Genomic DNA, 26,502 nt, shown 5'->3' with positions numbered 1-26,502 from the left:
ATGTTATAATAAGAGGGGGTGTGATGAGCACTAGTTGCCTAGTGTTAGAAAATAGGGGTGGTTTTATAAAAGGATTTATTACTGATGTTTCTAAAATACTACTAGGGCCGGCCTTATCTTATATATGTGTCTTGTCGCTTTTGTTGTGCACATTGCCAATTGTGCGCTCCGTTGGCAAAAACTAATTCTTCTGCGAGCAGACCGGTATCTTGGGGAGTCAGTGTTGTGGTTTTCTCGTGTGTGCGCTCATGAGGTGCATTGCAAAATGGGAGTATGTTTGGGCATCAATGTAATGCCTCCCTAATTTATGCCTGCATGGTCCAATTAGTGTCCTATCAATCGGCATGCAGGTGGAAACCTCTTTCGCGATTCTCAACCTCAACATCCACTTCCATATCTTCAGTCTGTCAACAATTGTTCAACTATAAATGATACGCAGATTCCTGAAACCAAAATATTTTTAACCCAATCAAATTTAATCAACTAAATATTTAAATATTTTACACATCAGACTACTATATCTCATAAGGAACTTCTAAATATCAAAAATGCCCTCTTATCACCATTTGTTTACTTCAAAATGGAAATGCCCATTTCAATAACGGTCCCTTCCCAATGGAAAAAATCTTAAGGACAACACCCCATCTAAGATCATGGAAAGATTACTTTAAAATATAATATTGTGTAAGTTTGCTAACAAAAATGTCAAATTATTACCATAGAAGTTTATTCAAACTAAATGCTTGCGAGTATAACATTGTATATTTCATCTATTTTGTTTTGCAGGAGAAAGAATTTCGAAAATTCAGGGCAGATATATCTGTAAATGGGTTACCTACAAACTTTGACACGCCTCCTGTGGATCTGGAAACAAATGCACATGCGAGGAAATTTCTAAAAGGAGCTTGATGCATATTATAATGATTATACGTGTAAAATGAAATATGAAGCTGTTAAATGCATGATTGTCGAGAAAGGAATAATGAATCACAAAGAGTATATGGCTAGGATTATGGCAGATCACTACAATGTATCAAAAGGTACACAGATAATAAATAAACAACACGACCGCTACAAAGGGCAATGTGACCTCCAGATTGAACAGGAAACGAGAGGGATCCTTGATGCCTGAGAAACCCCGATTGTTGATGAAAACTCCAATTTCAACAAACACCCGACTATCGAAGCTGCGACAAGATGAAGGCAATGGCCTGTCAAAGTGGCCACGGACAACAGCAATGAGGACGGCAGATATGCACACTAGCTATCTGGCCACAGTTGACGCTCTAGCTGGCAGATCGAGTGCCCGGGTTTAATTTTACTAAAACCCTGGCAGACACTTCCACCGCCAATAAATCAGGCCCAGCTATGGATAACTCCCAACCTCACTGCCTCCCTAGAATACCTTTGTTATAGAGGATGTAGCCAGATCTCTGCACTAGAACCCATCTTGGACAAGGTGGCGTGATAGAAATTCAGTTTTATCCATCAACTTTAAATAAATAAATAAACCAAGGATATGCGCTCTGATTTGTGACTGATTTATTGATAAAAATGAAATCAAGGATGCGCGGGGATGTGTATTTTCCTGTTCCCGAGAAAACGAACGAATGTAAAAACGTGTTTTTTGTTTCTTTCTTTTTTCTTTCTTTCTCATCTAGTTTTATTTTTTATTTTTATTTTTTTATTTCTTCAAATTATAAGTCTTCAAAAAATGGTTAACAGAGAGAAGTCTACCTAGTCGTTGGCGGCGAAGGTTTTCTCGGCCGCGCAATCGTCCAAGCGCTCCTCACCCGCCGTACGCAAACCTCTGACAACTCCATAATCCGAGTTCTCGACATTACGCGTAATTTCACCGACCCCTCAATCGAATTCATCCAAGGCGACATCACCAACGCCTCCGACGTCACCTCGGCACTCACCCACAACAACCAAACAGCTACCACAGTCTTCCACACAGCCTCACCTCTAATGAAATCACCCGAACACCTCACACGAAAGTAAATATAACGGGAACCCGGGTATTATTGGACGCAAGTAAGCGTGAGGAGTGGCCAAGTTTGTGTACACTAGCAGTGCTAGTGTGGTTTACTCCGGCGGTGCCTTGGAGTATGTTGATGAGAGTTTGCCTTATGCAGAGGTGTTTGCGATTATTATTCGGAGACAAAGGCGGCGGCGGAGAAAATGGTGCTTGCGGAGGATGCGTGTTTGGAAGGGATGCGGACGGCGGCGCTGAGACCTTCGGGGATTTTGGGCCCGGCGACAGGCAGGTGACGCAGGGTGGGCTGGCAGCGCAGAGGCGTAATTTCCCAGTACTCGTGCAGGTCGGCGATAACACGGCGATGTTTGACTTTACTATGTCAGCAATCTCGCCGACGCCCATCTTTTGTGCGCCGATAAGCTGCTTGATGATGAGCAGCGGGTTGGTGGCCAGGTGTTTTTCATCACTAATGATGAGCCGATTGGGATGTGGTCGTTTATGCGGCTTTTGTGGGCGGCTGTGGAGATACAGGAAGCCAAAGCTGGTTATTCCGACGGTGGTTGCGGCGGTTATCCTGGTGGTGCTCAAGTTCTTGGCTGCTGTTAAGCTGGTCACTCATGATGTGCCGTTTGTTTTTGGAATGACCTTTACCCCCCGTTATTTCAATATCACAAAGGCGAAGAACATGCTTGGCTATAGGCCTGTGGTGCCGTATAGTGAGGGAGTCCCGATTGCTGTCAAGTCGTGTCTCGAGCGCTGGGCCAAGGAAGAGGCGGAGGCCGAGCAGAAGCAGAAGCAAACCTAAAAAGCTTTAATTTTAATGGGTTTTTTTATGGATTAAATAGAAGGAATATTTTTTCTTTTTACATTTGTCCAAGCACGCTGGTCAGCCACAAAAAGCCCGAAACCTCGATAGCCAAGACAAAGATGCCGAGGATATACCCGTAGAACAGAATTTCCGCAGCCTCAGTCTCAAACTTGCCCGTCGCCTGTGACACCGTAATCAGATTAATCGCCGGCGGCGTGCCCGACAGGATCAGAAGCGTCAGGATATACACTGGGTCGAGACCATGATGGCAACCAGTGCGGGAAGAAGATGCGCAGCGTTGAGATCAGCACAATCGCCATGGTGGGCACAAAGACAAAGCGACCGGCGAGCACCAGAATGACGCCCTTGCGCTGCTCCGCTGCTGAAATAGCCGTCTCCGCATTGTCATCCTCCTCCGGCTCGGAAAAGCCCGGCGTGCCCAGCGTGTTTCTGTTTCCGGAACCGGTCGCCGACCGAACGACAATTGACGGGACCGAGCCGGCGTAGTTCCCAGCCAGCTGCGCAACCGACGGCGTGCGCGTGCTCCCAGGCGACCCCGCGGCACTGATGGGGTGCGGTTAGCCGCATGCATGGCAGGGTACTGGCGCTCAATATCCGGTGTCTTCACAGCCTGCTGCGCGGCAGCGGCAGCGGCATTGCGCGCCATCATCCCAAGCTGGCCGCCAAGGGAGATCAGAATCAGGGGCACGCAGGCGTCGCCACACATATCGATAGCCGACCACAGGGTGTACAGCACATTGTTGGGCTCCATAAAGGCGCGGTGCAGGGGCTCAATGGTGATGACTAGGAAGGCTGCGACAATGGCGTACACCGGCGGTGTGATCCCAGCCTTCACGCGTCCCACACGGCCGCACCAGGGCCACAGCCCTGGACACCGCGGAGGGCCGCCGCATGGCCTGCGCGGGCGCGCCAAGATAAAGCGGCGCCAGCTCATCGTCCGCCAGCTCATTGTCGCCGAGAATGCGCGCCCCGTTGCTGCCAGACGCCACAAGCGCAGGCGACTCTGGCAGCCTAATCCCAGCACCCGCCGGCGTGCGCGGACTGGCGTAGTTTGAATTAAACGCCGACTTGTTTTTCGGAGCCACGCCGCCCATCAGCGCGACGCCGAAACTCCACCGCAAATGTTGTTTAGCGTGGCAAATATCATTGCATAGGAACGCCCCTGGCGGCGACCTTCAGCGGCGTGTCATTCTGGTCCTTGAGCAAGAACTGCGAGCCTGAGCTCAGCGCTATGCTCTTGATCAGAGACACCGGGAGCGTGTTGGTATTGGAGAAGAAGGTGGCGACGTCGCAGAGCCGTGCGTATTCGGGGTTGAGCCCCAGAAACTGACTGCCGGTGCGGCTCCAGAGCAGCGAGAAGCCGCCGTAGATGAAATAGAAAATTGGCTCGTTCCAGAGCTCGATGAGCAGTGCGGGTCGAGGGTCTCGGTCATTTTGGAGAACAGAAGCGCTGGGGTCAGCAGATTAATGCTTATCAATGACAGGCTCTACTGGAAGATGATTTAATACAAGAAAAATAGTATTGCATCGTTTAGCCGGGACAGTAAAGAATAAAAAAACTCTAAAATACAGAAAATATTGGTTTTTATCGCTGCTTCTTCTCACCTTGAGTGTTGGTTTGTTGAGGGTTCCGTTGCGCGCAAAGATATAGCCGCTGAACCCAATGAGGAAAACCTCGAGCAGCGCTTTGACGGCTGTAAAGACAAAGCCCAGCAAGTTTGCCGCTGTCATTTATAAATAAAGCTTTAATAAAGTGAATTTGGGAGAAATAGTCAAGTTGAATTGAATTGGTGACAAGCAGAAAAAGAAAAGGAAAAATTAAACAATGTTCTGGGTTTTTTTATTAAAAATGCGACTGAATAATAGAAAGAAAAGGCGGAACACGTGTGTTAATTTTATTTTTTCCGTGCGTACGCACAAACACGGAGCAAAAAATTAAAAGAGCAGATGATAAATTTCATTTGCGCATAATAATATATTTATTTGGGTGTGACTGGCTTTGTCACTGTCACTGTCGCTGTCACTGCCACTGGCCTTACTCATGCATGAGGAGAGGGGAAGTAAATACCAAGAACAAAAATAATAAAGAAATAAATCGAACTTTCTATTTTCTATTCCTCCCCCGCACTTTCCCGCAGGTATTGTGTGAATTGGAATTGGGTTGGTGGGATTGGATTGGGCCTTACGGCTCGGATGCGATTTTTCTAACCGCGCCGCAGCCAAAGAAAAAAGAGCAGTATTCGAAATCACGCGATTTATTCATGACCCCAAAAAAATCATGAACGCTGGCTCCAATTTCTGTGAAATGTCGCAGCTTGTTTTAAGAGCAAGACCAAGGCTACAGTCAAGTCCAACATCATGACAGGTGTTGGAGCCGCGATAATGCATCACAAACTGCAAGTTCATTCCAATATTCCTATACCGTCGCCAATCTGGTTAGCAACCATCCTGCTTTCAAACGCCCTGTTTGACTGCCAAATGATCCGAATGCCACGCCCCAGCAAAATATGGCTGGATAAGCCTTTATCTTTCTCATACCATGGGCAGGCAGCAGCTCTATTGCTGTCTGACAGCTCAGTCCTACTTGGTTTTCAATGACAGCAGATGGGGGGGAACTTAGGCCCTTTGTCCAAAGCCCCAATAATAAAATTATTATTAATTTCTTGATTACAAGTAATGGTCCAAAAAAACCGCACGCGTCGTTATTATTTCATTGGTTTCACATTTCCAAATCCCTTCTTTTATTTCATTTTTATTTACATTTCACTTTTTTTTATTTACATTTCACCTTTCACCTTATACCTTATACCTTTTACCTTTCATAATTTGTAGTACTTACCACGCAACACATTTCTTTAAAAGATGAATGCACCGGAGCGTTTCGAAATGTTTATGATCCCCGAGGGGGCGCGCAAAATCGACATAATAAAGGATTCAAAAATGGCCAACTGCCTTCAATTCAATATCCAGCGCGAAGACCACACAATCGCCAATATCCTCCGGTACCGGCTCCTGAATCACCCACATGTGCTTTTTGTTGCATACCGCGTTCCGCATCCACTAGAATACTACGTTGAGTTGAAGGTGCAGACGTCGGCTCGTACGACGCCGCTGGATGTCGTGAAGGAGGCGATCCAGTCGCTGATGCTGGAGTACGGGAATATTCGGAGTGCCTTTGATAATGAACTGTTCAGATTGGAGGCGTCGACGGAGGGGAGGCGTGGGGCCCAGAGGTATGGGTTTGGTGCGATGGATACGGGCGCGTCAGAGTTTGGCGCCGCAGGGGATATGGGCGGCAGAGGCGACCGGGCAGACGATGTGGATATTGACTTTTAAAAGAGAATGGACATGTTTTTTTAAATATAAAGTGCTTTTTGTATTCAATCAGGCCTCGGGCTCAAACAGCGGCTCGACTATGAGCGCAGCCGACGGCCACAGGCCCTTGGCTGCCAGGGCCTCGCCAAGGCTGGCGGCGCGGTCATCGAAGACAGCGCGCGGAAACTGCGACACCAAAACAAAGTCATGCTCGTGCACGTAACCCTCGGGCACGTGCACCGCATCCAACGGACCAAAGGGCGTCTCTCGCACACGCTCCCACTCGCAGGCCACGGCCCTGGTCTCGACAAAGTCAAACAGGCCCTGCACACTGTCCTGCGCACGCACCATAAGCACCGCGCGCTCTCCGTCCTCCAGCCGCAACCCAACCCTGCCAACCTGCGGCTCCCCACCTTTGGCAACGGCGGCGGTGACGGCAGCAGCAGCAGCCTCATCCTGCTTGTCCCTTCTGGCGCTGCAGCCTGCCAAAAGTAGCCCACCTCCACTGCTCCCTGCGCCTCTGCTCGTCCTGCTCGCACTGCAGCCGCTGCTGCTCCTGCACTTCGCGCAACCGCGCCTCCTCCACGCGCAGCCTGTCTCTGGCCAGCGACGCCTGATAGGCAGAATCCTGCTGCTCCAGAATGCGCCGCGCCTCCGCCTGCTCCTCCCGCCTTCGCCTCACCGCCCGCATCGCCTGGCCATGCCGCTCCACCGGCACGCGAATGAGCTCCGCCAGCGCATCCGCCAACGCCGCCACCGACCGCCTGCTGGGCACGCCGCTGCACCGCGCAACAACCCGCATTGCCCCGGCGTCCTCCTCCTTTGGAACAAGCACGGCCACAAAGGGATACGCCACAGCGCCCACCACCAACCCCACGCCGGCAGCCTCCTCCGTGGCCACATCGCCTAACCACAGCACAAAGCCGTCGGCCAGCAGCTGCATTAGACGCTCGTGCTGCAGTGCGCGGGCAAACAACGCCGTGTCATCATGGTGCTTGCTCCAGAATACTGCCACGAGGCAAGCGGAATCCCGCAGCGCCTGTGCCTGTGCCTGTGCGAACGTACCGGTGAAGAACTCGGGGTGTGTGCTGCCGAATGTGTGGTCAAAGTACTGCGTGGATGTTTCGGTGGCCATTTGCTGCTGCAGCTGCCGTGGGACGCCTTGTGAAGCTATGTGTTGAAGCCCGAGAAGCCCGAGGACGAGGTGGATTATTAGCTGGACCGCTTTGAAGACCAGGTCCAGCGGCCATATGAATAGCGGTCGCCAGCTGAACCCAACCTGTGGTGTTTGCTGGGGTGCGCGGTGTGGCTCGCTGCTGGGCTCATCTGAGGCGGCTGCGCGTCTGCGCCGCAGCTGCGACTGCAACTGCAACTGCGACTCTTCCTCTGCTGCCAGTGGTGACAGTGGTGGGCCAGAATCCAGCTGCTCGGCGTATCCCGGCTCGTAGTATGCCTGGATGGCCATTGGCACGCTCCAGTGCTTTGACTTTAGCACCCGTACTGCTGTGCTGAGATCTTCCAGGTTGGTGACGTTGCAGAACTCCTGCAGCTGCTGCCGCTGAATGTCGGTCAGCGTGCCCAGCGTGTCGCTGCTGTGCTGCTGCCAGGCCCAGCCGCTGTGCTGTGTGCTTCTGTCATTTTTGGTTAAATACAAAAAAAGGTTAATGGACAAAATGAATAGCAAATGTGTAAATGTGTAAATGTTTAACTATTTAACTATTTAACTATTTAACTATTTAATAGAATAATATGAAAAAGAAAAGAAAAAAGAAAAAGAAAAAGAGAAAACAAGTATTGAATTCAAATAGAAAATGGACTTTATCCTTTATTCTTATTGTCTTGGGAAAAATATTCACACAAAAACAGTAGCTGAATTGAAATAAAAGCAACCTGCGTCACTGCACCAAAGCAAATCCGGACGCCTTCTCCTCCGCGCCCATCATTTCCGCCGTCTCCTCCTTGAACCCCTCCTCCGGCTCCCTCACAGCCGAGTCCGCACGCGGAACGACAGCCAAAACATCATCACCGCAGCCAGATCCAACAAGCACCAGTTGACCTTTAGCTGAACATCAAACGGCACCTTCCCAGAATCCAACTGCCAGCTAACCGCTGCGCCCACCGACTGCACAGCCTTATAAAACCCAGCATACCTGGCCAATTTCCCCGCATCATTGCTGATAGTGCCCAGGAGCCAATACGCCATATTATTCCACAATGCGTCCTGCACCCCCATGCAAGCGTAGAGTATACAGGGCCAGAGCGCCCGCTGCGTCTGCGTAAAGTCAATGGCTCCTCCCGGATAATCCGTCGCCACAATTTCTCCGCAATACCCCCGGTGGTGCTGGCCCCGTGTGTATACTTTCCCTGCATCCGTAGCGCCCCGGCCCACACAGCATTCACCACAACAAACGTTACAATAACCCCGATCACCGCACGCGTCCTGCGCGCCAATGTCTGGCGGTCCAGCAGAAACCGCGTCAGCACAAAGGACGCTACCATCTGGGCGCCCCAGTAAAATATATTATTCAGCCCCTTTGTTCTTGTCGTAAACAAGGACCCGTTGTAGGCACCGAACTGATACGAGTAGTAAAAGTTCGAGCTGAACATCATTGGAACAAGAACCAGCATCCATGGGTCCATGAATAACCGCAGAATCGCCCTTGCCTCTTCCAGGATATTGTCTACCTTATGGATAATGATCCCGGACCCGTCTGTGCGCTGCACCCGCGCGGGCGGCGCCAAGGCCAATGCGCAGAGACTTCCGCATACCTCTATTACGACGAACGCCGCGTATGCGGCGTCGGATAATGGGCCCTCGTGGGAGTAATTGGTTGCCAGCAGCACGATGCCGCCGAGCACACCGCCTAGATTGAATATGACCCAGAACACAGTGATAAACCGACCCTTCTCGTTTTCCATTGGATATGCCATCATAACCATTCCCTGCGCCGTCCAAAACACCCCAGCGCCTAACCCCAGAACCGCCCCCGAAACCACAGTGAGCCATTGTTTCTGCGTGTGGTTGATGTAGATGTAGGATCCGGAGTATAATGCAAAGGTCAGTCCGCCGAGAAACATTGTTAGTCGGATACCGAATCGGTTGATGATGGCGCCGCCGAAGAGTCCGGAGATTATGAAGCTGGCGTAGAGTGCTGTGTTGGCATTGTTGCCTGCTGTGCGGTCGAGTTGTCCGCCGCCGCCGGTGCCATTGAGTGCGTTGAACATCCCTGGGCATCCGAAACAGACGAACCCGAGGATTATTATTTGCGTCTTTGACGCATAATAAGGAAGCAGTTTGCCCATACAGAAAGAATAAATAACTGAAATATTTGGAAATATATAAATTTAGGTGAAAGTAAAGGTTAAAAATGTATACACCATTAAGTTACGGTTAGCCTGACCAATTGCTTCCACACCTAATTATTTTATTCTCTTTCTTTTTCTTTTTTTACCCCCACACACATACACACAAGGACGGCGCGTTTGGCAAGAAACAAATTAGCCGTGTTTAAATCGTATTGTGGAGAATAAAATAACCCCTCCCCCCGACCTCTCATGTAAATTCTCCGAAATACAGAATATAGAAGGAAAACATGTTCGAGGCGTCAGTTCAATGAACAATACTCACATGCTTTTTCCCTACAAAATGTTTATATTTTAGAAACGTGGCATCTGCATATATTCTGGCTAAAATGTTTTAAATATGAATATTATTCTAGTCTAGTCTATTCTGATCTAAATATCTTAATTCCTGTTTTTTTTCAGTTTTTAGATCCCGGTCAGCGCCTCGTTCAAGCGGTTCTCTGAATTGAAAACCCGCACCTCGAGCGCATTCTGTAACGAGTACTTTTTCGAATCAGCCCAGTTTGGCGGACAATACCCCCACTCCGCCAAACCGCAGCTACTACCAGCAATGCTGTTACTGCTGCTGTTCTCGTAAAACCTCAGTGACAAATGCTTTGACCCCTGTACCAACCTCTCCTCTACCAAACACCCTGGTGCAGCAAACAAACACCTATCCTTCGCCTTATTTTCGCCACCCAATTGCTCGCGTTTCTGCAATACCATGTTTTGTGCGCACGGTACTCGGCGAGCGACAGGAATGGTGGCGAGCTAATGGGTTTCCCGCCCAGGGTGCATTTCCACTGGACACGCGCCCACTCCACCCAAGTGCTGCCGCTCGGATGCGCTGTCAGGTAGATGTTGCCGAGTGGAATCTCGACATCGCGCCCAAGTAATGGTCGCGCTCGATCAGAGGAAGCAAGCGCAGGACACGCAGGAATGAATCGGCAGCCACCAGAGCCAACCCATCGACCTTGCCCTCGTCCACGCACCCTGGCTTTGGCTTTGGCGGCGGAGCCAGTCCGTATATGTACGATGGTCTGGCAAGCTCGCTTGCAACACAGCCCTTAAGCAAAAGCAGCAGAGCCAAGTCATCGTAGAAATGCCCGTGCCTATAAGGCGCACACCCCCCTGAGCTCTAGGCGCAAAACCCGTCATCTGCCCAATGTCCCGGTCAATGTCCCATGTAGAACCTCGAGTCTTTCTCGCGGAATCTTGCTGAACAAATGCCAGCTGGCAACCAGCTCTAGCCCAGGCCGCATCAAAAATCCGCCCTGCTCGAGAAACTTGCGTGCCTTCCGAATAACATACTTCTCAATCGGAAGCGACTTACCAGCAACCTTGCGTTGCAGCGCAGGTACGGACAACATCAGCCGGCGTATAATCTCAACCAATTGCTCCTGATCCTTGCTGCGCTCACCCCTGGTAGACGGCACATCGTTGTTCTTGCTGCTGGATATAATAAGGTAGTGCTCCCAGAGGCAGCTCGCGAGCGAGTATGTGTATACGGCCTTGTTCCAATTGTTCTCCTTGCGCAGTTTGTTGAATCCTTGGCCGCGGACATCCATTGCCCGAGGGACATAAAGCAGAGCGACCGCTCCCAGTACCCGAGGTACTGCAGCTGCCGCCAATCGCTCGCGCCCTTGGCCCTCTCGCTCCCCTTGGTCGATCTGCCAATGGACTCGAGCTGCTGTCCAGCTCCGTGCCGTTAACCCCTAGGCTTGCCAGCTCCGCAATAAGCGCATCGCCTACGCCGGATTCATCACTGTCAAGCTGCGAGCTTTGTTGTGAGCCTTGCGTGGGCCTTGTTGCTTTCCAGTGGCGCCTTGCCCAGCGAGACCAAGCTGCTGAACCGGCCAATGGCATCATCCATCCGCGTGCGCGTCATCATGAGCAGGCCCTCAAAGTACATATAGATCAGGCCGTCCGGGTGCTTCTCTGTCGCCTGCCGGAGCACCTCCTCGATTAGTGGCATATTAGGTAGCCCAGGAACATGCTGCTGCAGAGGAAAACATGGTAGCCTTGCAGAACCACGAGCAAAACTCGGACCGCAGCCCGTACCCGCACGGATGTATCGACCCTGAACCCATCAACGACGGCGGCGGACCCATCAACCCGGCCAGCACGGGATCCGACCGCCACCCAGCGGCAACGCCAGCAACTCAAGCCCCAGCTTGCGATCAGCCGAAAATCCAACCAGCTCAATAAACCGCAGCAGCTTAGCCGGCATCATACTCAAGATCAAATTAAACACACCCATTCCGAAATAAGTGCCGCTGACAAAATGGTCGTCCACGGTTTCGCCAATTTCGTGCGCATACTGGATGAACGCGTAGCAGGAGCGGTAGATCGAGTAGGCGGAGCGTACGTGCCAGCTCTCTTTGAGTACCGCCAGGATGCCGTCGCCGCTGGCTATGCTTAGCATGGCACGTATGAGGTAGGCTTCGGCGTGGACTAACTCGGCATGCCGCTGGGTGGCGTCATGGTTTGAGTGCGTGCCACTCAGGCTTGCTGACCCGACCGCTTGCGTGCCAGCCTTGACTATGCCGATGAGCGAGTCGGCGATACCCGTCAGGCCTGACGCCCATGACCGCTGCGGCGGCTTATCCAGCCGCTCCTCTTCCTCTTCCATATTTCCCCCTGCCTCTTGCTCTTGATCGTCGGGAACGGAGGCAAAGGTCTCGATGGAATTGGATAGCTGCAGGTCGCTGAACTTGGCTCCGAGCAGCGCCGAATTAAATGGCTCTTTGTCCTCAGATAATGCCGACGCAGGAGAGGAGCCGGTGCTGGCAATGGATCCCGAGAACAGATCCTCGCTGACCACCGTACCACTGCGCTTACCCTTCCTCCCGCGCAGCGACAGCCTTGGCGACTCCCTATGAAACCACCCGAGACCTTCACCACCCCTCTGCCCCGCATCCTTACCGCCAGAACCACCCTCATCCGCTCCCATCGACTCGTAATCAGACCGCAGCCCACCACTGCTCTTGCGCATCCGAAGATAATTTAACCCAGGACTGCTGCCACTACCATTCGCAGAGCTAATCCCTGACCCAGTTTTGGTGATTGCGGCCGCGACCCCGATCGCGAAGCCGGGCCCGAAAGCAATGCGCCCATGCCTCTTGGTTTGCGATAGTGCGCAGCCAGATTAATCGTACTATCGGCTACTATTTGTGCCTCCCCCATGGCCTCCTTGGTAAAGGACATTATTGCACGCATATACTGGATTGCCGCGTAGCCCTCGGATGCGTACATTAGCGTGTGTCGTTTGTTGTGTAGCATGCCCTCGATGTTTTCGAAATCAGAGTCGAGGAATAACCAGACTGCTTTCATCGCTAGGTCGACGCCTACTTGGAGCGGATCGTCTGAATTGACTCCATGGATGGGGCTTACCGCGGGCATTCTGCTGCTGGTGCTGCTGGTGCTGCTTCTCAGTGGTGTTGCGAATGCTGATAATGAGGTACTTGATATTTGCGTATCAGTATTTGCGGCGGACTCGAATATATGGCCGGTGTCGGAGCTGCTGTTGTTGATGTACGGCGGAGACATGTTTTTTGTTGCTAAATGAACTGCTACTGTTGATAATGACTTATACGCGTGCAAAAATGAAGTTACACACGGTTTTTATTTTTTTAAAAAAGGTTGAAAAATAATTTAGAAAAATTCAAAGCTGGAAAGACGCAAAGTTGATGAATGAAGCAATACAGAAATGAAAGAAATGTCGGTGCGCATATTGCTCACTGCACTATTCTGTTATGAACTGAGGTGGATGGGGGGGTAGAGAGAGTGTAAGCACACTTTATTTATGCAGGAAGCATGAGGGTCTGGATGGGGTCCCTTGCAAAAAAACCACTATCTCCAAAAAGAAGAAGAAAACAACTCTCCCATGAAGACTATCAGGAGGATGAGGGCGTGTAACTTGTCGGATTCAAATACCCGCACTCCTTGCAAGTCCGCAGCCGCTCACAGCCCTTGTACTCATCAATAACTGGGACCAAATCTCTCTCCAAGCTCTCACAAAAAAACCACATCTCATGCACAACCCACCACACACCTCACAATACCAGCGCATAGCCTCCCTCTGCCCCGGTCTCTTGCGCTCAATCACCAGTCCGACCGTATCGGCAAACCGATTAGGGCTGTGGGGAACCATCGCAGGCAGTAATAGCATGCCGCCCTCCTCGATATACTCGTTCTTTATCTCGTGTGTTTCTGGGTCGGCCATTCGCAGGAGCATGCGGCCGTGTAGCTGGTAGAACCATTCTTCCGTTGGGTTGATGTGGAAGTCTGTACGCGAATTGGGCCCGCCCACTACCATTATCAGGTAGTCGGCGCCTTCTTGGAACACGCTGTTGCAGACGGTGGCTGTAAACGGTGCTTGTTATCGGCAAGCCATTGTGGAAAGTTTAGAGAAGATGGCAGCATGACCTGTTGAAATAAAAACGACTTTTAAAAGGAAAATTGTCTTGGTAGCTGTAGGAAAGAGATAAGTGGCGAAAGAATATCTAGAAAATGTGGTAATCTCGATATCAAATTTCATTGTGTCGTCATCCATTGTTTATCGCGAACGAGACTATAAACAGACAAAAACAAGAGCAATCTGCTGCCAAAAGCTTGAGTATCTCACGTGTGTGCTGATTTCCCCCCTACCTCTGGCGAAAGGTGCTAACAGTGCGCAAACATAATCTCCAAGGTTGCCCTGCAGGTTGAGATTTGTTAGTGTGGTTTTTCTTTTATTTTTCCCTTTCTCATGTCTCGAAACAAATTCAAATATACACTTTTTCCTCCCCTTGAATTTTCTCACAACAAAAAATGGCAATTGGAAAGCTCGTTCACATTACCGTCGACTTGGTCCTCCTTTCAACAGCGCTCGCAGGCATCCGGCGATCAACCGGCCTCAAGTTCAAGCCTGAAAGCCTGACTGATAGCAAGGACATTCAGGGCTACGTCGACACCTATCTGAACATTGGTGAGAAGACCGTTGACTTTGCCGCATTTCAGATGAGCACCAGCAGCAATTACTTTGCAAAGGGCAAATGATAAAATTGAATAATAAAAACAAATTATTTACTCATTTTTCCACAATAAAAAAGTACACTTACTATTCAGATGCAAATAAAAATAAACAATCTGACCAAAAAAGTGATTTCTGCCAGGATTGAACTGGCGACCGTCTGCGTGTTAGGCAGACGTGATAACCGACTACACCAAGAAATCACGTTATACTGATTAAACAAGCTAATCAACCAATCTAATACTGGTTCGCTACTAACATAGATAATAAACTGCCAACATTGAAATGCCATTATTATCCTTGGTTGCCATTTACAAACCAACCCCGCGACACTACCAGCACACACTTATCAAGACAGATCAAGCTAGCAATAGCCTTGTCGATGTTTTTTAAGATTACATGCACACCGGTGGAATATTCATATGCTGTCGACTAGCAGACAGGGCGTCGCAAATGCTATTCCGACCTCATCTCCTGGCAACTATAAATAGATCACGTCCCAAGCCTCAAGACAAGGAGATCAGACTTAGACACAGACAGATAGATCATATAGCTCTTCCCTTGATTCCAATATAATCAATTACTGCCTTTGAATGCTTTATTTAGATCCCAAGGTTATAGATTTAATCCCGAACCACTTACAGCTGCCGAATAAGGCAACTAAGCAATATTAACAATGTTATTAACATAAAAAATTATCAAACCTGAGACGTCATCACCAACCCCGATTGTTTAGTTCTGTCGAACATTATAAAACCAGAGGCTTGCCAGACACCTGTGTCGCCCCTCTTATCAAGACATACTAATCAACCCACATTCGTGGTGTCCTAGCAATTTCTATGAGATCATAACTGTCTAGAAACGTTCCATTTATGTTTATACCAAGCTCATACACACTTGTGGAATATTATTACTAAATTGGAAAACAGACTAGATATTGCAGGGTGCACTTCAGACCTCACCTCGCAAATATGTGCTAACTGTAATCTAAATAACAAGAAATAAAAAATACATTCAATAAGCGAATTACTACGAAGGTAAAAGCTAAATAAGTATTATCAAAAGTATGTATTGGTCAATGACTGAATCTGTATCTCCTTATCTGGGTCTTTTCTATTTGGGCATGAGCGTGTGTGCACGACAACAATAATTAAACCTGTTCTAGTAAAGTTTTTTATAAATATATTTATTATTTAATAAGCCTATATAAAATAATTAACCGAATGAGCAAGAAAATGACATTTACATGATGCTGCAACCGACACCACAGCATCCGCTTTCATGAGCGGGGCAGCATGATTCCATGCAATCATCGTCCTCCAGGTTAATTGCAATGTCATTGCCGGTGCTTGCTCTCGAGTATGCAATTTGTTCGAAATTATCTGTCTGAATAAGCTGGTCGTTAGAATGCATTGTTTGATATTGTAGTTACTTATTGTTAATGTAGTTTTGTAGTTGAGAATAGTGTAATATCAATGTTGAACAAAAAATCTAGTCGCCTTTTATATATATTTTTTAGTCAGTAAAATATTTTCGAGAAACCTCACTAATAATACCATACTTATAGATATTACTACTGTAAAAATCAGATGTACTCCACTCAAGTGGAGGTACAAGTGCCACATTTATTTCAAAAATTTTTTGGAAGGCATTAAAGTCTACAGGAAGTACTTTAAGTGGAGTAGCTACAAGACTTTGGCAATTTCTAAACAATCTATTCCATCATTTACTTACTATCTATCTAATTCACTTTTCTTTATATTCAATTTTTAATCTGTTTAATTTTAAATTAAAAATGCACGTTTACAGGCCCGAAAATGAATAAATGAGATGAATGGTACTTGCGAGTAATATTTGCGGAAAGCCTGATTATACCCATTTTTTAATACGGCATGTTCCTTGCGAGCAAATAGTCGACCTAAAATTTTATCTACAACATTATGTGCATCTAATTATGATTCCAATTTTCTCAAATAGAATCATCTTTATCCAATATTTTAAATTGTATGCGATAAAAATGACGGCTAGGATACTGCACAAGTTAACAGACCACATTGGATCGGTCAACACAGCCATATTTGACTCTTCGGGAAATTATGTGCTTACAGGCGGACAAGACAAAGTCATTAGACTACCAATGCAAATAACGGACGGCTAGTGCAGACATATGAGGGTCATGGCTGGGCAGTCCAGGGTATTGCCATTAGCAACGATAGTACGCAGATGGTCTGCTGTGGTGGGGACCGGTCTGTGACCATGTGGGATATAAACACCTGTGAAATCAAACGCAGGCTGACATCGGGTCACAAGCAGCGCGTGGACTGCGTTGCAACCAATGCCGATGCATCTATCGTAGTCAGCGGCTCGTTTGATAAGACTGTTGCGGTGTGGGACACTCGTTCAATGCAGCGCACGCCCTTGCAGGTTCTAGACGACGCAAAGGACGGTATATCCAGCGTACTGCTTACGTCAACTGAGATTATATCTGGATCAATTGACGGCTCAGTCAGGACTTATGACATGCGCGTGGGAAAAGCGGTGACTGACTCGCTAGACCAGCCGGTGGTATCAGTGCGTGTATCTCAAACCAAAGATTCTCAGAGCCTTATCGTGGGATGCATGGACAGCACCGTTCAACTAGTGGATCGTAGCAGCGGCATGGCATTCGGAACGTTTTCGGGCCACCAGTGTGCGAAATACCGGATTCAATGCGACTCTAACGGTGAGCTCGTGGCCAGTGGCTCAGAGGATGGGTTTGTATACGTGTGGGACGTCTTGGCTAACAGCGAAACTGGCAGCTATATATCGCGACTGTCAGGTCATTCTGGGATTGTAAATACTGTTTCTTTCCATCCACACTCAGTGACAGACTCGGCCAAAAAGCAGGCCATGCTTTCAGCAGCTTCAGACGGCAGTGTGATTATTTGGGGATGATATAGCTTGTATTTCAGTGTTCTTTTCTGTACAACTTTTCTATTTGTGAACCCCGCAATTTTTTGAACAAAATTTTATTATCGTGACATTGCTAATCGTGTTAGTCAAGAATATGCTTATTTTTAGCATTCGCTTCCTGTAAGCAGTTTCTGGCTGTGTTTCTTTGGATTGTTATGCTTACCAAGAAACGCTTCAAAGTTTTATATATACTTTTTGTTCATTTGATATTCAAATTTGTATATAATTGTTTGTCCCCAATGCCAGAATAAAAGTAGCAGGCAAATAACAATAAAATATAGTTTATACACACAATTTGCGCTTTATTATACCTTTATATTGGTAATCTATTGTCGTCATGAGGACGTTAACAGGATTTCGGTCTGCGCACTGTTGTTTTCAATCAGGCTCGCCCATGGAAGCCTGTGCCATTCGGCGTTCTGGAGTCAAAGCTGCAGAACAAATTCCTCGTAGAGGCCACAATGACTTCATCGATAAAACACCGGCACATATATTACAGACCGCGCTGCAAACCATACAAGATTGTGCATCAGGACGAGGACGGCAACAACGACGGTTTGGACCTAGAAGACTTGAAATGGATAAGCCGCGGTCTCGAAGGAAAAACAAAACCATGATCAGGCTCAAGGTACCGTCGATGAAGATAATCGGGTCAAGAGGTCGAGTGCGGTTGCGACTTGGCTTCAAAAAAGTTTATTATTATTTAATTATTTTTGTAACAGTTTATATAAATACATCTCACACCTTAATACATTTTACACACGCACACAGCACATCGCACAGCGCATTACATATGTTGGCAAATCAGTTGGTGATTGCCAAGTTTTTTGACCGTGGTGGGAGATAGGCGTACTGGTTTCCTGGCTTGTTCACGCTGGGTGTCAGTCCATTGATAATATGCATATCATCAGTGCTATCGTAGCTCTTAATGCCTGCCTTGTCTGCCGATGCAGCGATGGTGGTCATGGATGAAATACTGGAACGAATATCACCCTGGGCCAGCGGTAATGGCGGCGGATATTTGTAGTATCGAATCTCGGGAGTATTTGCCACATCATCTCCCTCTGGAGTCGCTGGCAATGACAGCGGTGTGCAATATGCATGGCCTTGCGATAATTGTCGGCCATAGCTAATCGAGCGCGGAGTCGACAGCCGGCGGTCCTGCCTGCCTCGAGTTCCCAGGGCCTTGCAATCCGCATCGAGGTCATTCTGAGTGACTGTTTTGGTGGTGTTATTGCGCTGGAGCGTCGAGCTAGCATACCACCCGCATTTCTGATGAAGCTGATGGCAGGCGGTTCAGTCTGATAATAGTCGCCATGCGTTTTCAACAAAGTCGGTGAGTTCACAGTGCTGCTACCATTGCTGCTATTGCCACTTACACTGCCGCCGCGCCGCCGCTGCGAGTAAGATCCCGGCCGTTCCTCTTCCATATACGCGGCAGTGGTCGACGAGACTGGATAGTATTTTTTTGGGCAATGCAGAGCACTTTCAGGACCTTGCTGATAGCATACTGTTGCTGATAAGCGGTGCTTGCCGCTGATGTGGCCCGATGGTGTAATTGACTGCGGATACTGGTACTGATACTGCTGCTGTTGCTGTTGGTACTGACAAGTTGGTAACAGTTGGCATGCGAATCGTTCGATCGGATTGTTGTCGTTGACACCGGTATACATGGCGGTGCGTACTGGCTATTGGTGCGCTCATCGAGCAAAGGCCACTGCGGCGTTTTTGTGTGGTAGTAGCCGCCTGGAGTGTGCATGCCGCCTACATTTAAATCAACAGACAACCACATACAGAAAAGCCCATTTATTTAGTTTAATTGATGCCAATTCGTCAACAAAGTTGTTTTTTTCGGTCTTGCTTGCTTGCAGCTTGGCACTGCACAGTAACGTGTGCAGCATCTTTTTGCGTTCATTTTGCGTTTCTGGAACACAGCAGTGGCAGTCAGCAGTCAGCAAAAACAGCACGTCTCTGTGTAGAATTGTCCACATAGATGCACTTCCAAGTAAATAAAAAGAAAGGGCAAGAACATTGATGCTGATTATTGCTACCAATACGCACAACGCCAAATGACTTGTTGGTAGCCTGTCAATGGGAGGGAATGCAAGCAAAAAATAAACAAAAGTGGATTTTTTCCACTATCAACGGCAACATTAGAAATAGTAAACATGCACGGCAGCCAAACAAATCGGAGCAAGGGAAAGGAAAAATGCAATTCTCACTTTTGTTGCTGAAGATGGGGGAATTCAAAATTTATGGTGGAAATGGCACAACACACGGAAAATCACTTTTTCCTCGGACTCCTCTTGTGGACAAACTTACCGCTATTTGTTGGGGACAAGACAGGCAGGCAACGGGGTGTTTGCCGTTTCGGCGAAAGAGTGGAGGTTGTAGAAAATGTCGATCCGTTAGAGCTGCGTCTAGGCCCGATATTTCCTTCATGAAAGCCCGTCTCCGATCGAGGCTCGTGCCGATCCTGCATTTGGTTTCCAGGTAGCACGCCTAGACTCAATAGGTTTACGCTGCCCGCGCGACGCTGGTATGTTTCTGCAGATGAGTTCAGCAATTTGTTGCCAACCTGAGAACCGCCACCAGCGTGGAATCCATGTATAGATGCTGTCAGGCTAGTTTGGTAGCCAGGGAAGAACTGGGGCACAACCTCGCATCCGTCCTCAGCAATTGGCATCACTACAACCGCCATTGGCAGCGCACAGGGCGGGTTCGTGCGAACGAGAGAGCTCTGGTGACGCCCATTGTTGTTGCAGCTGATGCTTGTCCGCGGGGTGGCGGCGTCGGTTGCCGAAGCAGTAATCGCTTCTCTGACTAGTTTGCTGTCATTCGACTGCTTGGATGAGGACCGTTGCCATCCAAAGACCATTTGAAAATACAGAATATGCAAGATTTATAAATAGGCAATGGAGCTTAATGAAAGAAAAATACAAAAATACAAAAAAGTGAAAGACAGCAAAGTGACAAATGAAAAATAAAAAATGAAGAAAAATGTGTTGCTCAGCCGATGGTTAAAAAAGGCAAGGCAAAAATTTTCAAAAGGGGAAATGATGCAGAAAAACGTCAGACAAACGATGGGGGATTGCAATTTCAGGCCTTGACTATGCGAACGTGCCCATCTTCTTGGCTGTTGTTGAAAACCACTGCTTGTAAAAGGAAATGATGATTAAATGTGGGGTGAAAATAGTTCAGTCACCCACGCAATTATTGGGAATCAATTTCTATTGTCCAAATCCTGTTATGACCATCGCCTGCCATATCGCTGTCAATTCCAGCTGGGGGGGGGTTGTCACCATGATGATGCGCAGCTGCGGTGACATATTTGCCACTGCACGCAATACAAAAAATGCGCACAAGCAGTGCGTGCAGCGACAATTCAAATAGAAAAACTGAAGAGCGCCGTGAATGCAAGTGCCGTGCATTATTGTATGCCAAGGTGCGAGGGTGCTGGCGACAACAGCAGATAGTGTAGTGGGGACAGGTTGAATTCATGTATGTCCTTATTTAAAAGAATGACCTGACAATGACAGCGTGTGACCCGAGTTAACAATTCAGATGAGGACATGTGCATCATTCTTTATTCATCGTTCTGATTTCCCCTCCTCTCAAGTTGAAAGAGGAAAAATCAATGTGAGTAGGAAAAATCAACATATTTAAAAAATGGGGTACAAAATCCACATCAAAGATTCATTATCCGAGAAATTACAATTTCGATTGTTTTATTAAACAATATTTGTGCGCCTTTGGTGGCGGTGGAGTAGCACTCATAATGCAAAATACAGCTAGTGGAAATCGCTCAGATTATGCAGGCCGCCTCTGCTGGCAAGTGTAAGCAATGGCTTGACTGGAGAAAAATAAGGCACGAGGCGTAGGTGTTTTCTAGAGTTGAAGCCAAGTATAAAATACAACTCTAGACAGCAGCCGAGTATACACGCGTACTTTCAAAATCAAATATATTTTATGCTATAAAATACGGAGAAAACCCTGGGGAAGCCAATCTGTTTTGTTTCGCTGTTAAAATTTAATACTTGAGCTATATTTCAGCTGGTAACACATTACTCGTCATATATATTTGCAATGAGGTTGCTTTCTGGATTTACATTTGCCTGCATGGTGTTCACAGCTCATGGAGGGACAATTTACTACCAGCCAAGCGGAACTTTGTGCCAATTTCACTCTCAATGCCTGCTATGATCCAGCAGCAGCAACAACAGCAGCAATTAGTTCAAAGCCAGACTCAGGTTCAGCCGCAGGAGCCGCCCAGTAGCAGCACAAGTGTGTCGAGTTTCTGGAGCCTATGGACACCGCGGAACTTTTTGACAAGACTGCTGTTTGGTTGGAACGAGATGCAGGAAATTAACAGAAAGCAGACCGTTGATATACCAAGAGATGGCCTGGATAAAGGCAATCCGAATCCATATGCGCTCATGCTCGTTGAGATGATCCCTGCAATGAAGGTTGTGGCTAAGGATTTCCTCACTGGGCTTGAGATTCAGCTGAAAAAAGCAATTCAAAGGATATTGCAGATATCATTAGAGGCCCAATGGCCGACACCAAACAATTTTTGAAAAGTATCTGGCCGACCCTTCCGTCGGGAGGAGAGAAAGCACAATTGCTGTCGTCATTAATAAAGTCGCTACCGCAGTATCCTTCTGTAATGTCGCTGCCACCAGCACCACCAACAAAAAAGCGCATTACAGTGCCCAATTCTGCGATGAAGGCCAGTAATACCTGTACTGGCACTATATCTGGCTTTCACGTGAGAGGCTTGATTCCTTAATTTAAGTTGTGCCCATTTTCAAGCTTCCAATCGATCAGAGGATATGTGATCTCCCAGCGCATAACTGGCCACGTTAGGGTAATGGGTGTAAATTCTCAAAAATAAAATTGAAATTTGCGCTTATCAATTCAAGCTACTCCATTTTTTGCTAAACCATACGCACATCATCGATCCTTATTTATTTTTCCAACATTATTGCTTGGGCATCCCTTATTTTCACATACACCCCTTCTTGCAAAATGTCCAGCGGCTCAAACACTATTATCGGACGGCTCAAGGAGGAGCCGCTTGTGCCGCTCGGCTTTGTGGCAACGGTTGGCGCCTTTCTATACGCAGCGCGTGGCATGCATCGCGGAAATGTCGGGCAGACTCAGTGGGGCATGCGCGCACGTGTGGTAATGCAGGGACTGACCGTCGCCGCGCTGCTCGGATATGGCGTGTTCCAAACAACAAAGGACTCGAAGCGGCCGGGTATGATGGATGATATTCGCCAAATTGACTGGGAAAAGTTGGAGCGTGACGCCTTGGCTGCCGAGAACGGCGAAAAGCAGGCGGATGCGCCAATGTCACCATTGGACAAGCTTGTTGCCAAAGCCCACGCTAGAAGGGCTAACGGAAACGTGTTCGCTTCCGAGTCTAGCGATAAAAAGGAGTGAATCGGGATCTGGTAGCCTATAGTCGTTAGTATTATTCCCTTTTTATGTTAATATTCTTGATTAGCAGAAATAGTATATATAAAATAGCGTGAGCCACTCATTATAGAATTTTTAGATTAGCACATAGCTGGAATTGAGATCCAATGAGACTCATTATCCTATTCCTCAAACCCAGGGTTTGCAATGGAATGTTTTCGTAAGGACTCAGAGCCCAGACAAAAGCGTAGTAAGGGCGCCACAATGTCAATCATTCTTTTTTGGAACTTCTGTTTCCATATTTAATATTTAATTGAATCTTTGCTCATATTTCTTTGAATGACAAGGCAATTGTGTTTTTTGCAGGCGATTTCGAGTAGCCCACATAGATAATACACATCATGCGAACGAAATTTCAAAGATAGTTTTTATTTTTCGTGTGGGAGTTGTTCAAATAGTAGTGTTATTAATATTAAAAAATGAAAATGAGAGATGGTGATTCTACTGCGAAATGTTTCCAAAACAGTAAACAATTAAATATAAGGATATACTCCCGCTGATCATAAAGCCACAGTTCACCAGTTTAAAGGGATGTATTGGCCATTTCAGAAACACGCAGTGTGGCTGTTTGTAAGCAAACATGACTCCTCAAACTCTTTAAGATGGTTGCAATAATAAAGCTAAAAGATAACGTCTTTTGTGAGCTTAGTCAGGAAAAAGCACAAATTAAAATAACAAATGTTATTTTAATTTGCGCCATAAAACACAACAATGTCTCGAAGAACAAATTGTCCTTATTTTTTTCGATAACAAAAAGACATGAAAAATAAAGAGGGACTGCTATTCCATTATTGCAGTTAGGGAACAATAAGCGAATAAGCAAACAATTGCAGTTATAGAACAAAATAAATGGTGCCGGAGAGTGAACTTTGCTGGCCATATTTATTTTCAAGAAAAACTGTGCCACAGTAATAACTGCTATACTTTTAATTATCACTTCTAGCTGGACCGTCTTGCTTTATCATTATTTAAACAGCTGCCCATTTATTTCATTTTGCACGCGCAAGCAAGCTATCCAAATCGTGTTTTTGTCCGCACTGCATCTCTGGCTTTCAATATCCCCATTTTGATTTTGTTTGGTTGTTTTCTCATACACACCATCCTGTTGGACGTATTTTTTATTCACTTTATTAATTTACGTACTTGGACCAAAATCTCTGTTCATCCCCGCACGGCCTTATATTATTCGCTTGCATATTGCGCTTCTGGGAATCCATATATAGTTGCGCTGGGTCACACACTTTTATCATCTTCTAAACTACTTTATACTATTTGGCATTAATATTGCACACCTAGTATACAAGGAATAAATCGTAGGGTACCTTTCAAATAATATTTTTGACAATGCATACAAACCATTTGTCGACGCAATAAAGCGCCATAGTAAGCGCCATAGTCAAAGAGTGTCGTTGGATGGAGAGGATGTCGACCTGGTGGATTTTGGTCGTGCTGACTGGCCATATGACGCAATGATTGGCACAGAACCCGCGGTTAGTAACCCCAGAAGTATAACGGCATGGCCAGCATGACATGTGTCGGCCAGACCTCAGCAGCAACAGTAGCAGTATCAGGGGTAAAGGTAGGCGCGCGCGACCAATTCTGGCGCGGCTGTCTAGCGTCCAACACAAGGCTCGCAGGGACAATCAGCTCAGCTCTAGGAACAACGGCAGGCAAAAGTCACATTCTCACGATGGTATTCTGGTACGAGAGTTATCTGCGGCCTGTGACAGCGAGCCCACCTACTTTGCATATAGGCAGCTGATTCATCAGGGCGCGCAGTTTTGCCAGCAGCAGCAACAACAACAACACCAGCAGCAGCACTATTGTCACAAACATTGCACATACCAAACGCTTCCCCCGACTTGTTGAACTCACGGCAGCTGCGAAGGCAAGTGGCACGCTACAGCAATAGCGTCCCGACTAGGCTAGACGAAGAGCAAATTGCGTCGTTCAATGGCAGCGGAAACATCAACAACAACAGCACAGACCGATGCAGCACGGTTAACAGTGTTTTTGCAAGGACAATCCGCTTACAGTTTTAGGTTCACTCAGAGCGCAGTGTTAGCGTCATGGCTAATGTCCTGATAATTTTTGTGCCATTGGGGTACATTGCGCACTACTTGCAATGGCCCGTGATTGTCGTGTTTGTGCTCAACTTTTTTGCTATCATCCCACTATCAGCGCTCATGGGGTTCACGACCGAGGAGGTCTCGATACGCTTTGGCCCAACTTGGGGTGGCGTGATGAACGCTACATTTGGAAATACCGTCGAGCTGATCATCGCCGTCATCGCGCTCATCAAGGAGGAGTACCGTATAGTTCAGGCAGGGCTGATTGGCAGCGTGCTGTCCAATACGCTGCTGTGCTAGGATGCGCATTTCTCGCAGGCGGTCTGCGTCATCGGTCCAGCTGTACCATGCGGAGGCTGCTCAATGTGCTGGTGCATTGCTGGCGCTGAGCGTCCTGAGTATGATAATACCTGCTGCTTACCACAATATGCACGCATCGGATGGCAAAATACCAATGGGATCCTGGTAATGTCGCGGGGACGGCGCTGATTCTGCTAATTGTTTATATTTTGTTCCTGGTGTTCCAGCTCAAGACCCACAGCGAGATATTTGACGGCACACACATGGATGCCAACAGCGACATCAGAAACCAATGCCCCTACCATTCGGAAAAGCATGAGACCGTTCAGATGGAGTTCGACATGATAGATAGTAAGCCTAGCCTGGGCCTAAATACGCACCCGGTTGATACCAAAATTCCAAGCAAGAACAACAGCATCAGAAAAGACAGTGGCGCGGTGATTGACGCCAAATTCATAAAGGAAACGCGAGAGTGCCATCTGCGCCACTCGGCGCCGCTCATGATAATGTGGGTGGCTATCCTGTTGCTCATTGTTGTATTTGGACTGGTGGTGCTCTCGTCGGACATTCTGGTCGATTCAGTCGAGGAGCTGACTACACACTACAACATCAGTCACACTTTTGTCGGCATGATTCTGCTGCCCATTGCCTCGAACGCTGCAGAGCACACAATGTCCGTTACAGTGGCACTGCGCAACAAGATGGACTTGTGCATCACTGTTGCTGTCGGGAGCTCAATGCAAATGACCCTGTTTGTGCTGCCATTGCTGATTATCATAGCTTGGTTCCTCAGCCGGCCACTGACATTGTTCTTTGACGATTTCGAGACCACAACCATGTTGATATCGGTACTGGTGTTCAATTACCTCATTATGAACGGCCGCTCCAACTGGCTCAAGGGCGCCATGCTGCTGTGCTCGTATTCTATCGTCGCGCTGGCCTTCTTCCTGTACCCGAACGAGTTGGACAATGTGAGGGGCAACGTTGCCGCCAACTTTGTATCTTCCACTTCCTTGCCTATCTCTGCTGCAAAGCTCACTGAGCCAACTCTCAGCTCATCAAAACTTAGCTTTTTGTAATTAAATTTTCTGAATGTAAAATAGTAAATCATATTAATCATAGCATGTTAGTCTTTATTGTCACAAATCGCGTGGACGCGTGTCGTTGGCGCCTTTGATCATCCGAAAAATATACTTTCAGGGATTGGGTAGACTGTTTA

At 47.6% G+C, this 26,502-nt stretch overlaps 11 protein-coding genes and 1 non-coding gene across 12 annotated transcripts; 6 read left to right on the top strand and 6 right to left on the bottom strand.

Moving 5' to 3' along the window:
• Nucleotides 1-1,238: 1,238 nt before the first annotated feature.
• On the top strand, nucleotides 1,239-2,786 carry BX661DRAFT_196302 (uncharacterized protein; the record flags this gene model as incomplete). Its single annotated transcript, XM_051538042.1, has 5 exons — nucleotides 1,239-1,302; nucleotides 1,757-1,947; nucleotides 2,060-2,140; nucleotides 2,238-2,359; nucleotides 2,513-2,786. The coding sequence occupies 5 exons, from the start codon at nucleotides 1,239-1,241 to the stop codon at nucleotides 2,784-2,786; spliced, it is 732 nt and encodes a 243-aa protein (XP_051394184.1).
• A 58-nt stretch (nucleotides 2,787-2,844) lies between these two features.
• BX661DRAFT_222607 (uncharacterized protein) lies at nucleotides 2,845-4,672 on the bottom strand (the record flags this gene model as incomplete). Its single annotated transcript, XM_051538860.1, has 6 exons — nucleotides 4,416-4,672; nucleotides 3,984-4,208; nucleotides 3,665-3,877; nucleotides 3,392-3,639; nucleotides 3,133-3,353; nucleotides 2,845-3,038 (listed from the first exon to the last, which is right to left on the bottom strand). Exons 1-6 carry the CDS (start codon nucleotides 4,539-4,541, stop codon nucleotides 2,845-2,847), a joined length of 1,227 nt encoding a protein of 408 aa, XP_051394183.1. The 5' UTR covers nucleotides 4,542-4,672.
• Nucleotides 4,673-5,596: 924 nt separating this feature from the next.
• On the top strand, nucleotides 5,597-6,159 carry BX661DRAFT_177558 (DNA-directed RNA polymerase). The gene has a single exon (XM_051534666.1). It carries the CDS (start codon nucleotides 5,673-5,675, stop codon nucleotides 6,144-6,146), a length of 474 nt encoding a protein of 157 aa, XP_051394182.1. The 5' UTR covers nucleotides 5,597-5,672; the 3' UTR covers nucleotides 6,147-6,159.
• Nucleotides 6,144-9,443, bottom strand: BX661DRAFT_222605 (uncharacterized protein). The gene is made up of 5 exons (XM_051538859.1): nucleotides 8,456-9,443; nucleotides 8,125-8,417; nucleotides 8,025-8,095; nucleotides 6,632-7,741; nucleotides 6,144-6,591 (listed from the first exon to the last, which is right to left on the bottom strand). The coding sequence occupies exons 1-5, from the start codon at nucleotides 9,426-9,428 to the stop codon at nucleotides 6,195-6,197; spliced, it is 2,844 nt and encodes a 947-aa protein (XP_051394181.1). The 5' UTR covers nucleotides 9,429-9,443; the 3' UTR covers nucleotides 6,144-6,194.
• A 3,691-nt stretch (nucleotides 9,444-13,134) lies between these two features.
• BX661DRAFT_177554 (3-hydroxyanthranilate 3,4-dioxygenase) lies at nucleotides 13,135-13,954 on the bottom strand. The gene is given in 3 exon segments (XM_051534665.1): nucleotides 13,135-13,498; nucleotides 13,522-13,816; nucleotides 13,828-13,954. The coding sequence occupies 3 exon segments, from the start codon at nucleotides 13,890-13,892 to the stop codon at nucleotides 13,364-13,366; spliced, it is 495 nt and encodes a 164-aa protein (XP_051394180.1). The 5' UTR covers nucleotides 13,893-13,954; the 3' UTR covers nucleotides 13,135-13,363.
• Nucleotides 13,955-14,177: 223 nt separating this feature from the next.
• On the top strand, nucleotides 14,178-14,705 carry BX661DRAFT_177552 (uncharacterized protein). Its single transcript, XM_051534664.1, has one exon. The coding sequence runs from the start codon at nucleotides 14,280-14,282 to the stop codon at nucleotides 14,505-14,507; it is 228 nt and encodes a 75-aa protein (XP_051394179.1). The 5' UTR covers nucleotides 14,178-14,279; the 3' UTR covers nucleotides 14,508-14,705.
• BX661DRAFT_t16 lies at nucleotides 14,611-14,684 on the bottom strand. Its single transcript has one exon. It is a non-coding gene; the product is annotated as a tRNA-Val (tRNA).
• Nucleotides 14,706-15,578: 873 nt separating the features above from the next.
• Nucleotides 15,579-15,972, bottom strand: BX661DRAFT_177551 (uncharacterized protein). Its single transcript, XM_051534663.1, has one exon. The coding sequence runs from the start codon at nucleotides 15,892-15,894 to the stop codon at nucleotides 15,724-15,726; it is 171 nt and encodes a 56-aa protein (XP_051394178.1). The 5' UTR covers nucleotides 15,895-15,972; the 3' UTR covers nucleotides 15,579-15,723.
• Nucleotides 15,973-16,444: 472 nt separating this feature from the next.
• On the top strand, nucleotides 16,445-17,487 carry BX661DRAFT_177549 (WD40-repeat-containing domain protein). The gene is made up of 2 exons (XM_051534662.1): nucleotides 16,445-16,579; nucleotides 16,612-17,487. The coding sequence occupies exons 1-2, from the start codon at nucleotides 16,499-16,501 to the stop codon at nucleotides 17,413-17,415; spliced, it is 885 nt and encodes a 294-aa protein (XP_051394177.1). The 5' UTR covers nucleotides 16,445-16,498; the 3' UTR covers nucleotides 17,416-17,487.
• Nucleotides 17,488-18,148: 661 nt separating this feature from the next.
• BX661DRAFT_177545 (uncharacterized protein) lies at nucleotides 18,149-20,393 on the bottom strand. The gene is given in 4 exon segments (XM_051534661.1): nucleotides 18,149-18,714; nucleotides 18,780-19,028; nucleotides 19,043-19,197; nucleotides 19,756-20,393. The coding sequence occupies 4 exon segments, from the start codon at nucleotides 20,309-20,311 to the stop codon at nucleotides 18,238-18,240; spliced, it is 1,437 nt and encodes a 478-aa protein (XP_051394176.1). The 5' UTR covers nucleotides 20,312-20,393; the 3' UTR covers nucleotides 18,149-18,237.
• A 1,813-nt stretch (nucleotides 20,394-22,206) lies between these two features.
• BX661DRAFT_177543 (hypoxia induced protein conserved region-domain-containing protein) lies at nucleotides 22,207-22,978 on the top strand. Its single transcript, XM_051534660.1, has one exon. It carries the CDS (start codon nucleotides 22,462-22,464, stop codon nucleotides 22,876-22,878), a length of 417 nt encoding a protein of 138 aa, XP_051394175.1. The 5' UTR covers nucleotides 22,207-22,461; the 3' UTR covers nucleotides 22,879-22,978.
• Nucleotides 22,979-24,965: 1,987 nt separating this feature from the next.
• Nucleotides 24,966-26,362, top strand: BX661DRAFT_177541 (Sodium/calcium exchanger protein-domain-containing protein; the record flags this gene model as incomplete). Its single annotated transcript, XM_051534659.1, has 3 exons — nucleotides 24,966-25,276; nucleotides 25,302-25,448; nucleotides 25,511-26,362. The coding sequence occupies exons 1-3, from the start codon at nucleotides 25,040-25,042 to the stop codon at nucleotides 26,360-26,362; spliced, it is 1,236 nt and encodes a 411-aa protein (XP_051394174.1). The 5' UTR covers nucleotides 24,966-25,039.
• Nucleotides 26,363-26,502: the final 140 nt, after the last annotated feature.

This window comes from Kickxella alabastrina (genome assembly GCF_025024165.1).
Source record: "Kickxella alabastrina strain RSA 675 chromosome Unknown BX661scaffold_3, whole genome shotgun sequence".
Lineage (NCBI taxonomy): Eukaryota > Fungi > Kickxellomycota > Kickxellomycetes > Kickxellales > Kickxellaceae > Kickxella > Kickxella alabastrina.
Note: the sequence above shows the minus strand (reverse complement) of the source record. Positions and strands in the feature narration are given on the sequence as shown.